The sequence below is a fragment of the Tiliqua scincoides genome, chromosome 1, assembly GCF_035046505.1.
Source record: "Tiliqua scincoides isolate rTilSci1 chromosome 1, rTilSci1.hap2, whole genome shotgun sequence".
In the NCBI taxonomy this organism is placed as follows: domain Eukaryota; kingdom Metazoa; phylum Chordata; class Lepidosauria; order Squamata; family Scincidae; genus Tiliqua; species Tiliqua scincoides.
In genome coordinates this window covers 44,298,893-44,320,809 of record NC_089821.1, presented here as the reverse complement: position 1 = coordinate 44,320,809, position 21,917 = coordinate 44,298,893, and the positions used below count along the sequence as shown (strand labels likewise).

The 21,917-nt window shown below is 41.3% G+C and overlaps 1 protein-coding gene across 2 annotated transcripts in view; it reads right to left on the bottom strand.

Moving 5' to 3' along the window:
• The window catches only part of SPON1 (spondin 1), a 333,204-nt gene that overhangs the window by 244,179 nt on the left and 67,108 nt on the right, over positions 1-21,917 (bottom strand). For both annotated transcript variants that reach the window (XM_066633015.1, XM_066633016.1), the window contains exon 3: positions 7,842-7,975. In XM_066633015.1, the coding sequence (XP_066489112.1) occupies positions 7,842-7,975 (134 nt within the window). The remainder of the gene's footprint in view (positions 1-7,841; positions 7,976-21,917) is intronic.

Genomic DNA, 21,917 nt, shown 5'->3' with positions numbered 1-21,917 from the left:
CACTGGAAACACTCTGAACAAGAGTTGCAGTGCCAGTATGCAACCCCTGCTCAGGCACACAAGACTTTGTAAATAAATAAATAAATAAATAAATAAATTTGGAAATAAATAAATAAATATGTCACTTATGTCATATAAGCTTATGGGGAAGCTTATGTCACAATTTGTCTCTTTAAGGGTGCAATCCAAGCCTGCACTGGAGCAAGCAAGCCAGGAGGCTTGCGCTGCATCCAACGCAGGTTTGTTGGGTGCAGCGGCTCAGCCAGGGACAAGGGGCAAGGGGAAGGGCAAGGGGAAGCCAGGGGCAAGGGGCAAGGGGAAGCTCAGGGAACACCATCCCTGGGTAAGGGCTGCATGCCCCAATGAGTCTCCTCGGATCTGCGCCACCTCTGGAGGTTGGGCAAGTCCAAGGAGAGCAGAGCGGCTCGAAGTTGCTCCTTTCACCCTGGGGACGGGGGTTGGGATCCGGCATCATCATCATCATCATAACTTGGCTCTTGGCTTTTAATGAAATCCTTATTTTGTTTACTATATTTTAGGAGTTTTAAAAATAATTTATGTTTATATTTTTTGTATCTGGGAGCTGTTTTGAATGCCTGGGAGGGATAAAGCGGGGTATAATTAAGTAAGGGCGCAATCCTAACCTACTTTCCAGTACTGACATAGCTGTGCCAATGTGGTGTGCACTGCATCCTGCAGTGGGGAGGTAGTCAAGGAGGCCTCCTCAAGCTAAGAACATGTTTGTTGCCTTACCTTGGGGGCTACATTGCAGCTAAGTCAGTGCGGGAAAGTTGGTTAAGATTGCACCCTAAGTAAGTAAGTAATGGTTTGGGAAGTGCTGGCCTAGATGTTTCAACCATACCTACTTCATAGCAAAGGTGTTTCTTTTGGGAGGAGGGGGGTTGGAAGCATTCAGATTTTCACAATTTCATTATAGATTTGAGAAAATGTTGTCCAGCATTCGTACGCATTTATGTAGGAGTAAAGAGGCAATAGAAGGGGAAAAAAGGCTTATACTAACGCCTATAATCTGGATGTGCTCAAAGCTTTATATCCTAGTGGAAAAAATGTACACAGTGTTATGTTTATGCCAAAAGCAAAATAATAATTGCTATATATCTCACTACCCCCTCACAGTAACATACTGCTATATTATACTGTTAATCACTGTCTCCAACAAGTCACAATGAAGGTAGCTGTTTGAGTTTGATTGGCTTCTTTCCCTTGAATGCCACTCAGGAAATCACATCAGATTGCGTTCTCACTCGAGACACTTGAATCTGACAAGTAACTTTGTGTTTCTTCAGTTATTGTACAACAAATTCCTGCATGGCAACACTGCCAGCCCATCTTGCTTTAGCCAGTGTTGTGAGCCCCTAGATTTTCCCGAGTTCTGTAGAGCAGAGGACTAGTTCTAAGGAAAAGTAGTAATATGAGCTGAGAATTGTCACTGAAGTGTTGCACAGAATGAAAGTCAAAGTTGATTTGGATGTTCCCCTTCATGGGTACGATCTGAAGTTTGATTCAAACATGAAATGGAGTGTATAAAAGCAAGCTACCAGTGCAGTGTTCTGTGTGCCCTGCATCTCATTTGAACCAAGTGGTCTCGTACACACATGCAGTCTTAGCTAGAGCAGGTGTCCTGCCACCATACTGCCATTGCATATGTAACAGCTGAGGGTTTGGAATGCCATGTAAATAGTTTCTCCTCGATTGCCTGAAAACGTGTTTAAACTGGGCCTGAGGAATGTTGAGGGAAGCAAAAAAACTGTTTGATAAGATTGGTGAAGTTTCACAAGGCATTTGACCTCGAGATGGGCTGTTATTTATCAAAAAGTGCTTGGGGCTTTTTGCCTGTTCAAATGAACATTTGAAATGACCACTTTCTCCCCCTCTCCTTTCCCCAAGGCTAAAATCTTCCCTTGCTGAAGGATGGATTACATGCTCTTATGCTGTACTGATCCTGGAATTTGTGTCACAGAATCCCTGGCTGGAAAAGATACTGTATACATTAAAGTGAGAAGCCACCATCGTAGCAGTCTCCTCTGTCTCCACCATCCCTCCCAAAAAAACAACACTTCGCCTTGAAGAAGTGAAGGGGCGTAGGGTGTAGCAGTGATGGAAAGGATTTTTCATAGATATGCAAAGTCTCTCTCTCTCTCTCTCCCCCCAAGGGCTTGACTACATGGATCCCTGGAAGGAAAAACAGACTTCTAGTGATGGCCTGCCTGAGGTAGACTATGCCTGCCCCAATTCTTCCTCACCAGCATTCAAGCAAAATTGAAGTAATTGAAGCAGAATTAGTAATTGCTCTAAACATCTGTCTTATCCCTAGTTACATATTTGTAATAAATGACCCAAATCAATGGAAACACAGCTGAGCCACTACCACTGCAAGCAGTGAGTGGCCACAGCATTGGGCCAGTGACCTCCAGAAAAGATCTGGAAACTCAGTGTGGGCAGTGGGTCGGGGTGGGTAGACTGGACACCGGGGTGGGGAGGGAGGTGTCAAGGCCAGGAAGGGGGCAATCTCAGGGGCAGCAGCTCTGCTATCTCCCTTTCAGGCCTCAATACGCCTTCTCGGGTCCACTTGAAAGCACAATCGCTGGTGCGGATCCAAGTAGACCCACTGCAGCAGCAAAGGCTTACCCCAAATTAAGGGGGCTGCCCCCCTCAGGATGCAACATCTACTCCAGTGGCGTGGCTATATTGGTGGTGGTGGGAAGAGATATAATATATTAACTCCTGTTTTGTAAAATACGATAGAACATATAGTAAACTGTATTTACACTGTGCTGCTAAAGTCAATGAGAATCACCCACTTCATGGGAGGAAGTAAATTGATTTAAATGGGGCAGAGATGCTTCAGGAATTCACTTCAGTTGATTTCTCATGTGGATACTGTTCTTGTGGTAGTCTGGACAAGGATCCTGGACTCTCCTTATGTATAATTCTATCCAATTTCCAGCAGGAAAAAATGCTTATTGATGCAGGATGTGCAGACTGTTCTGTGTGCGGCTTAGGAAAAAAAAAATAGAGGCAGTTGGATGCACATCTTGCTTCAGCTCAGAGAACTGTATGCAACAGCTGCAAAGAGAAGAGACGAAACTGACAAGGTCCGCTGCAGTGAATCTGAAGAATTCCCTTCATTGTAGAGGTGAAATTGATGAGTTTTCAAATCAAACCCCATGTTGCTTATGGGGGGGGGGGAATTGTCAGGCTGTTACTGTTCCTTGCGGCCTTTGGGCTACTAGGAGATAATGAGCAATTAGTGCTGAAAGTACACATTGTGGTGAAAGCAACCATTGTACATGCCGGGATATTGTGAGGGCTTGGAGTTCTGGGGGAAAAAAAGGTAATCCACAAATGCTGTCCCTCTGGCAGAATACTCATCTGTTTAAACAACTGCTCTTTGGGGATTTACGTAAAAAGTAAATGTAAAAAGAACACACACACAGAACACGCTTGTTTCAAAAAGCAAGCACATCTGAGACATCCTGCAGGTGTCCGAAAACATCAGACAAAAGTGTGGAAAACCCTGTGGAAATAAGGGAACTGGTTTTGCCTGTTATTATTACTATTAATAATAATATTCATATACTGGTCTTCAACAAAAGCGGTTCACAAAGTGGTTATGGAGAAAGCCAATTAAATAAATGGTTCCCTGTCCCAAAGGGGCCTGAAGACCAGGCCTGAAGACACTTCTTTTCAGATAAGTCTTCTCAGAAACATTTTCTGACAGGAACACTTGGCTTTTATGGGTTTGGCCTGCTTGTTATAAGGTTTTAGCTGCTGCTCTTGTGTTTTTATTGTAATTGTTTTAAGGTTGTATTAAAGTTTTATGGGTTTTTAAGCTATAATTTTTTTCAATTATGCTCTTAGTCCAGTTAGTAGGGGTTAACATCCCTAACTAGGGGCAATATTAATTTTTCAAAAATTTATATATTGTCCTTTCTCCAAAGAGATAAGGATGGTGCACATGGTTCCTCCCCTTCTTTTATCATAACAACCTGTGAGGTAGGTTAAGGTAAGAGATAGTGACTGGTCCAAGCTCACCTGGTAAACTGCATGACTCAGTGGGGATTTGGACCCAGGACTAGCTGATCCAAGTCTGAAACTATGGACCCAATCCTATCCAATTTTCCAGGACCAATGAGGCATGCCAATGGGGCATGCACAGCATCCTGTGTTGGGGAGGCAGTCACAGAGGCCTCCTCAAGGTATGGGAACATTTGTTCCCTTACCTGGGGGCTGCATTTTGCTTGCACGGGTGCTGGAAAGTTGGATAGGATTGGGCCCTACATCACCACTACATCACAGCAGCACTAGTGACCATCAGGCCAATTTCGCCCCTGCTTCAGTGATTAAGGCAGACTGTACACAGTGATAGAGCACCTGCTTTGCTTGCAAAAGGTCTCAGGTTAATCCACAGCATCTTGAAATGAGACAGAGAAGAATTCCTCCCTGAAAATTTTGAGAGCTGCTATTAGTGTTGACAATGCTGTATTGGACAGACCAATGGCCTGACTCAATACAAGGCAGCTTCCTACATCAGAAACTGCAGATGTTCCACTTTCTCCCACAGGAGCAATGTCTGACTTCAGAACATATAAAGTGGATGCTGCTTTCAACTGTATCTTCTCCATTCCCTAGGCCTTACAACAATGCTTCACTGATCCTTTGTGAGTGCAAAATGGGGGAGTTCAAGGCCTTTTGACTAACGCTTGGCTTGACTAACGCTTGACTAACGCTTATTATATAGAACAGGATGAAAGGCGATGTTCTATAGATGAACAGTAATTTTTTCGTAAGAAAAAATATATCATCAGAAGGACTCCCCCTCCCCCCCAGCAGCATGAAACCACAAGGTAAAAGCTGTAAGAGCTGTCATCTAAGCTTCTTGACTGATGCTTTTTTGACTGGTGCAGGGAAGGTCATATAGATGTTGGAATGAGAATTCAAAGATTATATTCTGCCCTTGAGGAAGAGCTCCAGCTCCAAATATGTAGGTAGCTCAGACGCCAATAAAAACAGTTGAACGTGCATTTGTAAAGTTTGCTTCATTTTTTTTCCCCTATCCTTTTAAATCAACTTCCTCCTGACCACCTGTCAACACAGAAGACCTTGACATGGGTATTGGGGATGTTCAAATCAATTTAGATATATTAAGCAGCAAATCACTCCAAGCGGTCAGACTTAAGTCATCCCGGAATACTCCAATTGACTTCAGTGAGGCTCTTCTGTTATTGGTTAACCCTGAAGGTCAGCTGAGATGTTATTATGGTGTACCGAAACTCTGAGCAGCTTCTAGTGACATCTGGCACAGTGCTGACCAGCTGGGAAGCCAGGCAGGGCCAAATGCAAGGGTCCCATTTCCAAAGGTGATTGGCACTGGGGGAGGTTGGCATCCAAGAAAAGTCTCCCACAGCACTGATTTGCAGGCTGAGTTTGACTTCAGAGTAACTGACATTGCTGTGTTGGCTGACTTGACACACACACACACACACACACAAACACGAATATCCCCAGCAGTCTTCAGAACAGTAGGATACTGAATAGAAGATGCTGAAATATTCTGCTGCTCTCATTTTCTACTATTTAGTATAACTCACCACATCTGCTGGATCCATCATGGCATCGGTTTCCCTGTCCCTTTGCACAGTTGTCAATTATGCAAAGAGAGATCAGGGAAATTCATTATGTGATGGCTCCAGCTCACAACAGTAACGTCTACTAAACAAGATGTCCAGGAGTGGTGTTGATGGAAAACTCTCCACAAGAATGCTGATCCCTGGAACAAGTACAATGTCTAGTCTAGTTCTGCCCTGTAAGATTAGTCTAGAACAGGGGTGTCAAACATATGGCCCGGGGGCCGGATGTGGCCCATGGAAGCTTTTTATCCGGCCCTCAGGCTCTCAGCTGCTGAGCAGTGCTGAGTTTCTTATTTTCTTAGGAGATGTTACTGCTGAAAGGGCAGCCCACATGAAAATCTCTTCTGTATCTTGAAATATGATCAAGATTTGTATATTTTCTCTTCTGTCATTTGCAGTTAATGAGTTCTTAAGTGAGAAAAAGTGCTTTTTTGATTATGACCTGTTTAACGACATCACTTACTGCCTATTGACATCACCTCCAGCCTTCAGCAGGCATGATGAATGCTGTTTGGCCCTCTGTATGAAACAAGTTTGACACCCCTGGTCTAGAATTTAAGCCGCAAAAGCCAGGAAAAGACAAGTTATTGGGTAAAACAACAGGTACATTGATGGGGCCATACTATTATTATTAACAATAATCATAACAGGGAAATGGAACATCCAGACCTAAGACCAGGCATCCCCAAGCTCCAACATTACTGATATATACGGAGAAAAGCTACAGGTCTCCAGTCCTGACTATCCCGATATGAAGCATCTCATGCATGAGTTCATAGTTCAAATGAAAATAATACTTAGATTTTCTCAATAACAGTGATTAAATCCTCACTAATTTTACTGATGTCAGAATAGTAGCTGTTGTAGTAGCTAGTTGTCGACAACTAGCGTACATGTAATGTTACAAAAGGAAGGGAAGGAACTTGCAAAGGAGCAGGAGTGGTACAGCAAAAGTATGAGTAATAGCCTTAGTACAGATTGGTTGGATAGAGTTTCTATACTATGCAATATAGAAACAAGGTTCAGGTTCATGTATGCCCCCACCGCATGTAAAAAGAGCCATGTGAAAGGGTATCTAGACCTCTTTTAGGAGAACTACAGCAAAAGGAGCACATGGATTTTGTGTAGACCACTGTTTCCCAACTGTGGGTCAGGACCAATTTGGGTGGGATACAAAAAGTTTTTGAAACTTTTTTTTTTTTTAAAAACTTCATAAGCACCCTTGCCCGATTTGCATAAGAAAATTGTTAACTAGAGTGCTAACCCATGGTATGAGGTAATCTTCATAACCCCAATTTAAAATGTCACGTTTTCTGATTTTCTCTGGAATTGGCATGCCATAGATGATGTGCGAACCTAGTTTCAGCCTTTTGTCTGGTTCAGAAATTGCTAACTGCACATCATCATCTCCAGCCTTCTGGGTACCCTGGAATGACTGTAAAGATTTGGAGGAACAGTCCTTGAACTTCATTTCTAGGGAGGATCTAGCAAATGTCTACATACACATACTATGTATAATGACTCTAGCAGCTTCAGGAGCACAGGACCCCAATGAGTATTACTAATTATTATTAATACAAATATTTATTTCTAAATCTTTTTCTTTTTTTTTCTAGTGGGTCACGATAGATGATTGTTTTAAAAAGTGGGTTCCGGTGCTAAAAAGTTTGGGAAGCACTGCTATAGACCATATTTGCACAAGGAGGATATATGTGTGTACAAGCTTGATCTCACAGTACCTTCTGCTGGGTAGGTAGAAAAAGTGTGTATGTGTGTAAGATTAATTATTTCACCTGACCACATGTAGAAAGGGAATCAGTCTAAGGGTTCTGGAAATCAGTTCAAAACCTATAAACTTTATCTGTAGTATTATGATGGCTCCATTCCTAGATCCTAGCCAAGATTCCAGTAGACCTTGTTCATAGTCTAATCCATTTCATGACTTCTATTGTACTATCAGGGTACAGAATATTCTGAGAAGAAGAAGCAAGGAATACTTTAGCTGTATGAATCAGAAGACAATAAAGATGCTTCGTGTTAACTGGCCATTTAAAGCTTCAATGCACAAAGACACAGACACTGCCATCAATGTGTGCTGATTCCACTTATAAGGCAAGACAAAGCATCACCATGTCACAAGGTATACTATATTTAGCAAGGTCTCAACTACACATGTGAGCCATTACTTACTTCAAAATGACACAGCCTGTGCCCAAGGAAGGTGCGGTCCAAAAAACCTGAATGCGTGTCCTCCTCCTTGGTGTACTCTCAGTAACAGCCACAGGACAATTACTCATGAATTGTGTCTCCTCCTCATCTATAATCTAAAGAAATATATTTCATTAGTTAACATATTTGATTATAATATTCTTGAACAGTATTTGGCACTGTACATAACAATACCACAAAAATATCTAGCAAAAGAAGGGAGAAAGAAAAACAGCCTTTAGAATTTCTTGGAATATCTTGGAATTTCTTTACTCCCATCCCTTGAAATTCAGGAGAGAGTTTCCTCTGAAATTTCAGGGGACCCAGCAAGGTTCAGACAAGTGGCCCAATCCTATCTTGTAACCTGCCACCATAAGTCTTGAGCCAACGGCACAAAAGCTGCTCTGCTATGGGCTTCGGTGGGCTGCAGACGCCATTGCAAACACCCAGAAATGGATGATAGCTGCCCAGTTAACCTCAGCTATTGACCACCACCACCAGTAAGTCAGCAGTGGAGACAGAGTGGGGGAGGAGTGAGGGCAGATTAGGATGGAGATTGGGCCAGGCCAAGGACAGGATCTCGCCAGCAGCTGTGTACTCCAAATCCTATCCCCCTTCCTGGCTCAGACCCATTCCCAGGAATTACCTCAGGCTTACGCCAACTTAAATAGCTAGCTTAGGTCTGAGGAGACCCAACGGGGACCAGGAAACCTCTCCTGAGCTGTCTGGTCCTCTGATAGCTCATCGCTCAGATAGCTCATGCTCTCTGTTGGTAGTGCTTCATGTTCTGGGCCATTGTAGGATAGGACTGGGCTGTAACTCTGTCACATCTCCTTTGCATATCATCCAAACGATCTGACACATTGGCCTTTAGACCTCTGCAAAGACTGAAACCTTATCAAAATTGAAATGCAGTTGCTAAGCCTAATATAAAGAGCCTGATTTGGGAATCTCCCAGTTTTGGACTGCTGTGCAGTCCGTTAGCCAAGGCCAGTCTTGGAGAAACTTCCTAACTCAGCTGAGGGAGAAACAAAATGAACTAACCTCCTTTATACGCCCCATGGAAGCCCTCCCCCTCAGAACACACGGTACAGTATTTCATTTGGAGACACTTCAAATCCATTGAACTGGATGAAAATTGGATGCCAAATGCAATCAAATATCAATAAAATCAAATGTCAAAAGGAAGGTCTCTTTTTAAAAAATTAACATGGAAAGTTATCATTGTTTTTAAGCATTACTTATTTTAAAAAAAATCCAACAAAAATCTTTTATATTATTAAGAAGAAAGAAAATTAAAGAAAAGAAAAGAAAAGAAAAGCACTCATAAATTGTAGGTAAACAAAAACTGGTCTTTAATGTTTCAATGATTTAAAGCTAAGTTCACCTGATAATTACAAAAGGAAAGCAACGAAGTATATATCTTTTCTGCTATTTACACTGTAGCAACTGGGAGCTGTGGCAAGAACATATTCTACTGGATAATATTTCATCAAACTGTACTATAAAATCCTACTAAATTCAAGGTTCTGTAATATCACCAGGAAGACATAAATCATATTTTCATCAGTCTTTGGCACCTCTGTCTTCCAGATATCAGTGTCTGGGTCAAGGCCTATAAATCCTCCTTAGTTCATAGGGCTGATCCCAATGAAACAATAGAAGGGAAAGGAAGAAAGAGCGCTAGTTCACTTCCTTGAGTCAAACAATGGTGTCAAGCTGAAGAGCAGAGTGAAAACAGGATATAAGAGAAAGCTTCATTTTGATGCTGTGAAACTCTAGGGCTGTTATTACTTTGCATTAGTATTTTTGACACTTGGTTTTCCTATCTGCATCATGCTAGTCAGGCCTAAAGTATATCGTATAACAAAAGACAAATGCAAGACATATCCAAGTTTCTTTCAAGGTTTGGCAGCGAATGTCTTTATTTCCATGGTAGGGATAAGAACTTTATCCTTTTGAATTTTTTTTTTTTTAATCTTACAATTGCATAAACTCAGCATTGACCGCCAATGGGATTCTGTCAGCAGAGGTATGGATCGTGTTAGATGGGGCAGGCCAGCAGATGGAGCCAGCAACTGCCATATCCTGAACCAGTCATACCCACAGCAGGCTCCTCAGAGCTACACCAGCAAAACAGCTGGCATAGATCTGAGGGGTTCCATGAAGGACCACTGTTTCCCATAAGCTGCACGGTGGCATAGCTCCAAGTCAAGCTCCATGCAGCATGGAGCATGGCAACCCAGAAGTTCCACAACGACATGTGACATCACCACATATCCGGGGATGGTTGTTGCAATGTCATGGGTCCATGCACCAGCAAAAGACAAGGTCCATGCATAGGTGTGGTCCCCTTATGAGGAAGGTTGTTGGAAACTACGCAGAGACTGGCATGAAGGTAAGTTTTGCTCCTTCTTACCTTTCTTGGCTGGCCTCATCCCTGGACAGTGCTTTGGATACAGAAGCCAGCATGTCTATGGCCCTGCATCCTTTGCACCAGCCTGGGATAGGATTGGGCTGTTATTTTTTTTTTTAATGATATTGTTTTATGAGAGTTTATTTTATATACTTGTATTCCACATGCTTGGGAGCCGGGTGCTGAAGAGTGACTTACAAAGTGCCTAAATATACATACAGTGCTTAAATATTTTATGTATTTAAAAGATTTCTATACAATTTTTTCCTGAAGCTCAAAGCAGTGTACCACACAACAATAAAACAATTAAAAACATAGAAATGCAATTAGATAAAAACAATTAAAACACATACAGGAGTAGCTAAAATGATATACAGACAGCAATAAAACTATAAAAATAACACAAATTAAAGCCTAGACACACTGATTAAAAAAGGGTTCCCTAGAAACATCCTTCCTTCTCAAAAGCCAAGTGAAACAGATATATTTTAAACCCTGCCAGAAACCATATAAAGTGTGGGGGGGGGCTGTCCTCAAATCTTCTGCGAGTTGATTCCAGAGATGTGGTACCACAACGGAAAAGGCCCCGCATCTTGCTGCCATCCCCTTGACTTCAGAGGGCAGCAGTAACCTAATGAGGGCCCTATCTGATGATCATAGTGGATATGCAGGATTATGTGGGAGAAGGTCTTTAAGAAATCCCAGCCTTATGCCATACAGGGCTTTAAAGGTCATCACCAACACCTTGAGTTTGGCTAAGAATTGAATGGGCAGTCAGTGTAGCCACAGGAGCAACTGAATGGCAGGCTTAACTTGCTGAGCCCTGATGACCAGACTTCTGTACTTACTGCAGCTCTAGGACCATCTTCAAGGGCAGCTCCAAGTAGGGTGCCTTACAACAGTCTAAACAAGGTGGCACTAGGGCATGACCGCCATAGCCAGATTTGACTGACTCAGATATTGCTAAATGTTGCTCATTTGGTTGCTAAATAATACACTAAATACAGACAATGCATCATCGTGTAATACCTCTATCATTCCAGCCCAATGCCATGAAAACATATAAGAGTAAACATAAAGACAGTTGGTCCAGGTGTAAAAACGAATACTTTTGATTAACCACATATCAGTGCGTTTCTTGGCAGTGGCATCTTGAAAGACCAAAGACTTCTTCATGTATTACATCTTTGAGTATATATCTAAAATGTTAAGCGCAACTATGTAGGACAGTGTTCCCAAACTGTGGGTCACAAGCTAAACTGGGTCACAGAAAGTTTTTGAAACTTCAAAAAACTTTGCAAGCACTCTTGCCTGGCTTGCAGAAGAAAATCATTAGCTGGGGTGCTAACCTGTGGGATGAGGCAATCTTCATAACCCCAAATTAAAATTTCACATTTTCTGATTTTCTCTAGTAATTGGCATGCTGTAGGTCACATGTTAATCCAGTTTCAGACTTTTGTCTGGCCTTTTGTCTGGGTATCCTGGAATGACTATAGAGGTTTCCGAGAACAGTCAGAGAGTCTCTAAGGACTCAGTTTCTTCCAGAGTCTAGCAAATGTCTACACACACATGCCATATGTAAGGTTTCTAGCAGCCTCAAGGCACATGATCCCGATTATTAATTAATAAGCTGTTTATTATTAATAAATAAAATATTCCTTTCTCTCTTTCGCTTTTTGTTCTAGTGGATTGTGTTTTAAAGTGGGTCCTGGTGTTTGGGAAGCACTGGTGTAGGATGTTTGTGCCCGCGGGTATCATACAGGTACATTTCCTGGAAAGCCAGGGTTCTTTGCATTTCATTATCAAGCAAATACTGTATTTGGAAGCAAATTCCAGTTTGCCCTGCATCATTTTTCAATGGCCCCAAGCTGTTAGGTTTAATCACCTGGTATAAATTTCTGATTTTTCCATTCTGATGCTTTATGCATAACTGCAGGTACAAAAGGCCCACAGTAATTCTTTGTACCCCGACAGCTATTAGTGTCAATCTTTTATAGAATATTTACTTCTGTTGGTGCTTCTTATGTTCTTCATTGGCAAATTGACTTTATTTGTTAACAGATTTCACTACTCATTACACTTTAGCTTGTCTTCATTTCCCAAGAGCCATTTGTTTGTGTATTAAAACCCAGAGAGCGTGGGTGAAGTAGGGAAAACAAAAGGAAGTTAGAGGACTTGGATTAGTTTTGCCTAAGGGTTGTGTCAAGAGTTATGGCTCTGTGATGGTGAGGTAATACAGTGCCTGCTTGGCTATATAGGCCTTATCTTCAACAATATGACACTCGAGTTCCCCAGTGATTTATAAAGCCAGCAACAGTATTATGTTACCCAAGGAACGAATATCAATCACATATATTTAAGGCAACAGCCTCGTTCAGATTTATTTTCTTCCATTGGCACAGCCATGTACATTCTTGCTGCATGTTTGTTCCTTAAGGATGCTGGTATTTTTGCTTTTTTGCTTTGTGTTTATAAAGTTATGAAATATTAAGCACAATCACAAACTGTCACTACAGAACACTGTCATCTTTGCAATACGAAACACAAGGGATGGATTAAAATAGAAGAGATATTGCATGATTTAGCAATAACAAAGCAATAACATTTGCACAGTAGAAATGCAGCCATGATGCTCTAAAGCAGTGAGTTTCAACCTTTTTCGTCTCATGGCACACTGAAAAGGTGCTAAAATTGTCAAGGCACACCATTAGTCTTTCGACAAGGCACACCATGCTGTTGATAGGGTGCTCACTTCCCCTAATGACCCTACTAATAAATGACCCTCCCTCAAACTCCCATGGCACACCTGCAGACCATTCGTGGCACACCAGTGTGCCACAGCATAGTGGTTGAAAATGGCTACTCTAAAGGATGTATGAATGAAAGCACTATGAAGTCAAGAATCACTGCAATAAAGGCATTTTGAGGCCCTCTTTAAAAAACGAAAAAAACTAACTGAAAATATAATTTTTTTAAAAAAGATATACATACATGCATGTGGAAGAGAAGGAGAGGATGAAACAGACAAGCATAATTGCTATCTACCACTCTGTGCAGTCTCTATTGCAAGACTAGTGTGTGCAAGATTATTGTTTCAACCCATGTTATCTCAGAATCTTTCGGAGACAACCCACAAACTGTCAGAAGAAAGATCTGCGTACAACAGCAATCACCGACATAGAGGCCTGATTGAAAAATTCTCTGATCCATGCATGCAATGAGCAAATAAGCTGAGAAATCCTTCACTTTTAGAGTGGAAACTCAAAAAAAGAACCATAAGAAGTATTGGTAACACCTTCCGTGGTGACCTCTCAGAGCTGACTTCTGGCTTCATAGTATGCCTCTTAAGCAACATATATGTTAAAAAAAAATATGCTGTGTCATGGTAGAGACATTTCTTGTTGTTCTGAGTACATTTCTCTCTGAAAAATGAAACAAGAACCACTTGGGTGTAGTAAATACAGTCAATTGATTACAACTGACCACATTGTAGTCAATGTAGTCAACTGCATTATTTGGGTGATTTCTGCAGCTGTCTTAGGTAGGGATAGTCTGCAGAAAACTGTTACTGAGGCATCCACACTGAATTTTGTAATATATACATGGGTGAAACCACTGGTTGTATTCAAGAAATAATTTGAACCTACTGAACCATTTTTTTTCAGATATTCACTAGATGTCCAGTTTAATAATCCTAAGAACAAATTCCTGCACCCAGGCCATGCCCCCATGAGTTCATAAAACCATATCAGTCCACTAAAGTTTGGATCAAGTCCAGTGAGGGTCCCAAATGACTATTATTCAAAATGATTAGCATTCAGATCAAAGATAAAAACTTGAAATGTTTGCTTTAAAAAAAGTAATTGTTATGAAATATTTTGGCTTAACTAATAGACTGAACTTTGAATTTCCTTCAGTCAACAAGTATCAGAGCAGATATTACTGTATATCAATAAGAGATCTGATCTTGATTTGTCCTCATCATGCCACATGACAGTATATATAGCAGTAGATGATTGCTCAGTCTCATTCTGATAATGGAATCATGGCATTTCTATCTATCCATTGGGCTATAGGAAAGCCTATTATCAAAGTGTTCAGAACTAATATATAAGGTCTTCAGCCTAGCTGGTGGCTATCAGTGCCTCAAGTATTAGTTCCAAACATTTTGAGCCTAAGAGCTCTGGTGGCTCAGTGGTGAAACTGTAGGTCTGTTAAGCCAGAGGCTAGGGGTTCAAATTCCACTGAGGAAGAGTTGGTGTTTTTTTTAAGGTGGGAAGGTGCTCCATGGCTGCAAAATATAAAGGTTGGTTGCTAGTTGCCAAAAGGGGGGCCAGTTGAGGCTGCAAAACTCCTCAAAGTTCAGTCCCAGGCAGGCTCTTTTTTTACCTTTTTTTTTTTTTAAGTTCCAGTTAGGACTTAACCTACAGCCTCCAGCAGGGGGCTCACTCCAGGAGCTTAACTTATTCCTCAGTGGGATTTGAACCCCAAGCCTCTGGCTTCACAGATCTGCAATTTAACCACTGAGCCACCAGAGCTCTTAGGCTCAAAGTGTTTGGAACTAACACCTGAGGCACTGATGGCCACCAGCTGGGCTCAAGACCTTATATATTTGTTCTGAACACTTTAACTACTGTATAGGCTTTCCTATAGCCCAATGGAGGGAGTTTCCTATAGCCCAATGGAGCACCTCCCCACCTAAAAAAAATGGGATGTTTCACTCCAACTGTGGCAGGAGTGCTTTTGCTATCAGGGAGCTCACACGGGATGGATGTGTGTGTGTGTGTGTGTGTGTGTGTGTGTGTGTGTGTGTGTGCGCGCGCGCATGTATAAAAAATGGTTTATAAATAAATAAATAAATAAATAAATAAATAAATAAATAAAAAGTTGTGAGTTCCTGCACCTATTTTTTTTTACAAAAAAAGCACTGCTTATGCTCTTTTTACCTTTCACCAGATGGCTTTCCCCAGGCTCACCCCATTCCCAAGGTTACTTGACATTATTTCTACCCCTTAAGAAACTCATATTTATGCCCTAAAGTGCCCCAAATACAAGTGCCTTGTATTTGCACTCTAACTTGTTTTTTTTTTCTTTTTTATGCTTTCTTACTCCACAGTTCTTCTATATATCCCTGATTTATACATTGTGAGCAGCACTTAGGGGCAGGGACTTATTTGATTGTTTATGTAATGCCATGATCATAGCAAGCACTTAATGAATAATGATTGTAATATCTCAAATATTGGTTCAGTCTCTAGGTAACAAATTCACAACATGGGTTACAGCACAATTCTATGCATTCGTACACAAACGCAAGTCCCACTGAGTTCAATGGAACTTACTTCCAGGTAAGTGAGTATAGGACCTGCAGCCTTAAACAGATGCAACCAATCAAAAATTATGCAACAAAGTTGTCTAGATTAAGAAAAAAATCGTTCCTTCCTTTCTCTCAACTGGTCTTGACTACTATAGCTTCCTTGTATGTTAAATTTATACTCCGAATTAAAGAAAGAAGCAGAGATCAAGAACTGGAATGGAACAGGCCCAGTTTTATTGAAAGAACATGACAATCATGCTCGCATCAGTTAAGAACAGAGAGGAGGAAACACTGGCAAAGAGCTGCTTGGTGAAACTAGCATGATGAGTCAGCCTCAAATGTCCCCCTGGCATTATGAAGTTCGAACCCGAGTTACAAGTGATGGATCATAATCCATTTCCCTTCTGGGCAGCATTAGGTATGAAGTGGGTTCCCTATATGAGATACCTATTTTCATAACTCTGGAAGGAGCCCTAGTCTTAAACTATGCCCATCTTGTGAGTGCCCTGTTATCCCACATCTCATCTATGAAGGGCCTGCTGGACACTTTCCCACTGTCACCACATTGATGACATTTTCCATATCCACACAGCTTCTCCTGCCATTGGTACTCCAGTTGTGGAGAAAAAAAAACTCATCACAAAAAGCCAAGTTAAACGAAATAAGACAAAAAGAGGCTACATTAAGAAGCAACACCTCACACAAAACAAAAATATCATACCAAAACCAATAAGGCATACACTAAAAAAAGTTCTTTGCAGCCCCCATAAAGAGTAATCAGCCAGAGTCCAGTGTGGTCCACTACTCACTGCCTACCTGTGCTAACAGACAGTTCAAATAGTGTCTCATGAGCTTTTCAAGCAATTTAGGTTGGAAAATTCCAAGTGTGGCCAACTCATCTCTTAGTAACAGCTCTGTCCACAACCTTCACACCAGAAGGAGGGGGCTCCTTTTTTTCTCCCTCCCTCCCACACAAACACATACATTTAGGAATGAACGCATGGGAAAATATGTTACACATAAGTCTTGCCCCTGATGTCACTACACTAGACATGCCCACTACACTAGAGTACACTAGACATGCCCACTGAGCAATCAGGTGAAGAGGCTGTATGCACATAGTGCTGTTACAAACATTCAGAAATACTGAATACTAATGTCAAGAAACAGACATCAAGGGATATGGATAGTATGTGACCCAACACTGAGAGAAATGGACAGCAGGCATTGGCATTATTTTGCCTTCATGCATCCCTTCAGTGCACATGTGAAAAGCAAACAAACAGCTGACTACAAAATTGTGGGTCAGAAAAGTTTTTCCCAAACTTTATGGTAGTTTGATATGAATTTGGGGTGCCGATTCAAAAAATGGCACCCGTTTTGCCCTATCACATCTAGTTTGGGAGATATAGTATAGCCTCATTAGTGAATGGTTCAAGCAGCTTCCTCATGAGGAAGCCATGGTGTAGGCTTCCTCATGAGGAAGCTGCTTGAACCATTTGCTAAAGAGGCTTTGCCGTGTTTCCAAAACTAGATGTGATAGGGCAAAATGGATGCCATTTTTGAAATCAGCACTCCAAATATACTCAGGAATTGGGGTAACGTTTAAGGAAGCAAAATGTGTGTTGGCCTGTGTAATCAGCAACTGAAAAAGTGTGCTCTACACATTAAATAAGGATAGGCATCTGAGGTAAATATAAGAACATTTTGATCTATATAAGATCTATATATCAGGCACACCATATTCTGAAAAGCCTTTTAGTGTTAACATTGCTTGAACATGCAATTAAAAAATGACAATGTTAGGAAAACTATTTACCCAACAGGCCATAATCAATTAGCATGAAATGGATTTTTCAGCATACATGGTAGGGAATAGCACCAGCCTGGAATATAAATCAATGAATTGTTTCTAAACAAGATGCAATGGAAAACATATTTCAATTATCATAATACCAAAGGAGTTCAAATAGTCAATATAAAATTGAACATGTCTCTACAATCTTAGGAGACAACTCCATAAAACAGATCTTTCTTCTACTACTACTACTACTACTACTACTACTACTACTACTACTACTACGAAGAATATTCATATACACCTTTACAGCATAAAGTGATTCACAAAGCAGATTATAAAGCAAAAAAAAAAATCACAAATCCTCTTTTGTCAAAATGGCGGAAATCATTTTTCATAATAATCAGCCAAGAATCTCAAACTTTTCCTGACGATCTTATACAGGCCATTTATAGATTCTGAATGGACAGAACCATCTGAATCATGGCAATTAAATCAAACATCACCTCTTCTTCAACATCTCATCACCCAGCATGGCTTGTGAAAATAACTGTCAAAAATGTAAAAAGATTATCCTCTGGGGAGCGGTCAAGCACTGAAAGCCAGGAACTTATCATCCCTGCCCTTTTTATGCAGTACCCACGGCACAAAGGGCAAAGAAAACAGGATTAAACTGCGGGAATGTATTTCACTTAGATGATATTCGAGAGGCATAAAATTGGTGTGTGTGGCTGCAATGGAGCCTTCTCTGTTCTATGGAACACACTGAATTTGGTCGTATTTTTTCTCCAAACCTTTAAATGCAAATCATGACATTTTCCAAAAGACAAACAGCCACAGCCTATTTTAGCTGTAAACCAAGGGAATCATTCTGCACATACACAACAAGGCTGTTGTCAGGTATTGGAAATGCTATAATAATAATATTTAGCATTAGTATAGCAGAGTACTTAGATACACTATCCCTGTATTTTTACAACACTATATATTAGATCAATATTATGACCACCCTTTTGTAGACAGGAACTGAAGCTAGGAGAAAGTGACTTGACTATGGCCACCTAGAGAGTCTGTGGAAGAAATTATGTTTCAACTGGGGACTACCTGGCTTACAGTTTAGTCCAGTGTTTCTCAAACTGTGGGTTGGGACCCACTAGGTGGGTCATCAGCCAATTTCAGGTGGATCCCCATTCATTTCAATATTTTATTTTTAATATATTAGACTTGATGCTGTCATGGTATGTGACTGTATTTGGGGAAATGTTATAGATCTGTACTTTGAACAGGCTACAATGTATATATGCTTTTAACAATAATAGTCAATGGGACTTACTCCTGGTTAAGTGTGGGTAGGATTACAGTCTAGGATTGTTAAAAAGGTTACTGCTTGATGACATCACTTTCGATCATGACATCACTTCCAGTGGGTCCTGACAGATTCTCATTCTAAAAAGTGGGTCCTGGTGTTAGACTCACCACTCCCAAACCTCTCCCTCTCCCCCCCAAAAAAATCAGCAGCCAAAGCCCTGAAAGCCTCCAACCCCACATCATGTTTTTCTTTATATACTAGTGCTGAGAGTGAATAGCTTGTTTCTGAGCAAATCACACAACGACTGTGTGACTGACAATCACCAGTAAAAACAACACCACTATGGCATGCAGATTTATTTCCATATATGTCCACCTGTATTTGCTTTATTAGTATTATTAAGAATATATACCTCTTGAACACAAAGTAATTCACAAAGCAAAATACAATAGAGAAATTTGGGGCAGAGAAATCATGGTTTTCTGTCCCCAAAGGGCACACAGTGTAAAAAGAGATGCAGAGGAGACACCAGCAACAACCACCAGAAAAGACCCACACTGGGTAAAAAGGAACAGTTGCTCTTTTTGTTTCCACCCCTCTCTCAGTTGTTGTTGAGCAGCTACTATGCAACAACCGCCACTAATCATATGAATACTATATTCTCTTAAAACAAATAAGCAAAACTACTCATACACACCACCACGGCTGCAAACTCTTGGGAAACAATTCTGAGAGATTGTTTTCTACCCAACTTGACATGTCATTAGGAAAAGGAGATCCTGTTAAAGCTCTTCAAGGCTGTAACCCAGCAGTCAGCCAAAGTCTGATGAAGATTCCTGAAGCATTCTGACCAAGACAGGAGAGTTGGAAACTCTAAATGCTGCCGGAAAGATCATGGGAGAACAGCAGCTTATAAGCAACTATGTAAGCAATAAGAAGGCCCATTGGGGTTGGAAATGGGAAACAGAAACTGGAGAGGTTTTTTTCCCCCCCTTAAAAATAAAATAAGACTGGATCCAAAGGTGTATGGGAGAGCTATTTTGTTCCTCACCCTAGAACGTTGTCCAAGAAGTGCCACTGAATCCAAGAGTGTCTGTCAGCTTGTGCAAGAGGAATCATGTGAACGCCATGGAACCTACCTGTTACGCTCCTGCACAGCTATTTTACAAGTGATCATGGATTGTGTGAAAAACTATCCAAATCTTTGGGTGACCCAAGTATTATGGGGTACTTTGGTGTAATCCACTTTGGAGTACTTTGGGTGATCCAAGTATTATGTCAGAGGTGGGGGGGAAGCCCAGTTCATAATTCTACAAACCTCTATCATGTGCCACCTTAATCATTTTTTAAAAACTATAAAGCCCAAAGACTTCAGCTTTCCTTCTTAGGGAAGGGGCTCACCTGTAATCCCAGAACCATTTGGTTTTTTCCATACCTTTTCTGGCTCTGTGATACCAGCTTTGAGAAAGGCAGCACACTTTCTTCTATAAGGAGTAATGCCAGAGATTGATTGATTGATTGATTGATTGATTGATTGATTGATTGATTGATTGATTGATTACCGCATTTCTACCCTACCTTTCTCTCCAAAGGGACCCAAGCTGACTAGTATTTGACTAATACTAGCGGTTTTATTTTGAATACTTTTTCAAAGAATTCCTAAAATTAAATGTCCTTTTTTCACAGCCACTGCATAGTGGGTGACTTTTTTTTTTTTTTTAAATCAAAGCCACCACAAAATTAAATTCTCTTGTCCTTTTCATTTCTAAATGTCTTTATAGAACACTCTTGGCTCCAGAATAGTGGCACGTTACCAAGCGGCCATAATGCCAAGCTATGGCCAAGAAAACACTTAATTGTTACAGTAAAGTGTGTCAGAACATGCTATGGGTGGCAGCAGCCACAATTTAATTGCGGTTTGGTCATTCTGGCAGTGTCAGCATTAGGCTGCTGCTGAGAGCTTAATCCCATCATCTAAAATGGCTTGTTCAATTAATTTCTCACTACAGCAAACCATTCGTTCTGCTCCGTGCCCACATTTGTATATAATCAATATCTTTTGAGCAGCCCATAAAAGACTTGAACTGTGGTGAATGAACCCCTGTAGTTTCACACAAAGAACAACAGCCTTTAATCCCAGTTTGCACTGTAGGCTTGCTTTCCTTTCTGTTGAGTCTGTGCGACTATTTTCAACATTCCAGGCACATCCAATATCCAGGTGGGCATTTTGCATTCTCCCAGTTCTCAGTATACTCATTCTGGGAGGTTTATTTGAGAGGTGGGGGGGGGGCTTTGAGCACCCCAAAGGCTGACATTCTGCAGCCAGTTTTGCATGGGAAAACGTCCTTAACTCTATTCAGGCTTACAGGTTATTATAACACAACCCTTTAGCAGAGCTAAAAAAGTCAGGACAACCTGACTCAGAACTGTAGCTATGGTGGGTTGAATGGGCTGTAAGGACGTTAAATTAGTCATGGGAGTTTATGGCCACAAACCAAAACAGAGTTAAGTGCATGTAGCACCACTGAAATCAAGGAGCTTACGAACCCAGTACTAAGGCTTTCTCCCTTTCCCCGCTGGTGCTGCCATACCAAAAATGGGCACACTGTATTCAGTGGGTGGGGTGCCTGTGGATTGAGAAGCTTCAGCAGGGAAAGGAGATTTAAATTCCCTTACCCCTGCATATGCCTCCTGACCTGCAGTGAGTCTCCTTTGATTTGTGCCAGCAAAATCACTGGTACAAATACAAGGAGAGAAAGGGTTTCAGAAAAGGGAAACAGAAACCAGTGTGGTGCCAGATCTACCCCCTTCCACAGCCTTCCCACTGTGTCACACCACCTCCCTGTCCCATTTTGCCCCCTCACCATCTCTGATGCTGCTTTACCTGCACTGGCAGGTGTAGGCTGCTCCAGCTATGGCTCTGGAGTGCTGCTGCCTTGTGCAACAACACTCTTGCAATGGCCACCAACCGGCAGCAATTTTGGGACAGTGGAAGCACACTAGTGGAGCAATCAATCGGATTGGGCCTAAGTGTACTTAACTCTGTACTAGCACCTAAACAAAACAGCTTGAACACGAGTCCTCTCATCTTGAATTATTGCATGATCCTAAGAAAATAATTTGAGCCTGCTATTTGTCCACTAATCTTTGACTGAGATTAATTATACAATTTTCATGGTATGCCGCCTGTTCCTATAGGCTTGCATTGGTCACAAGGC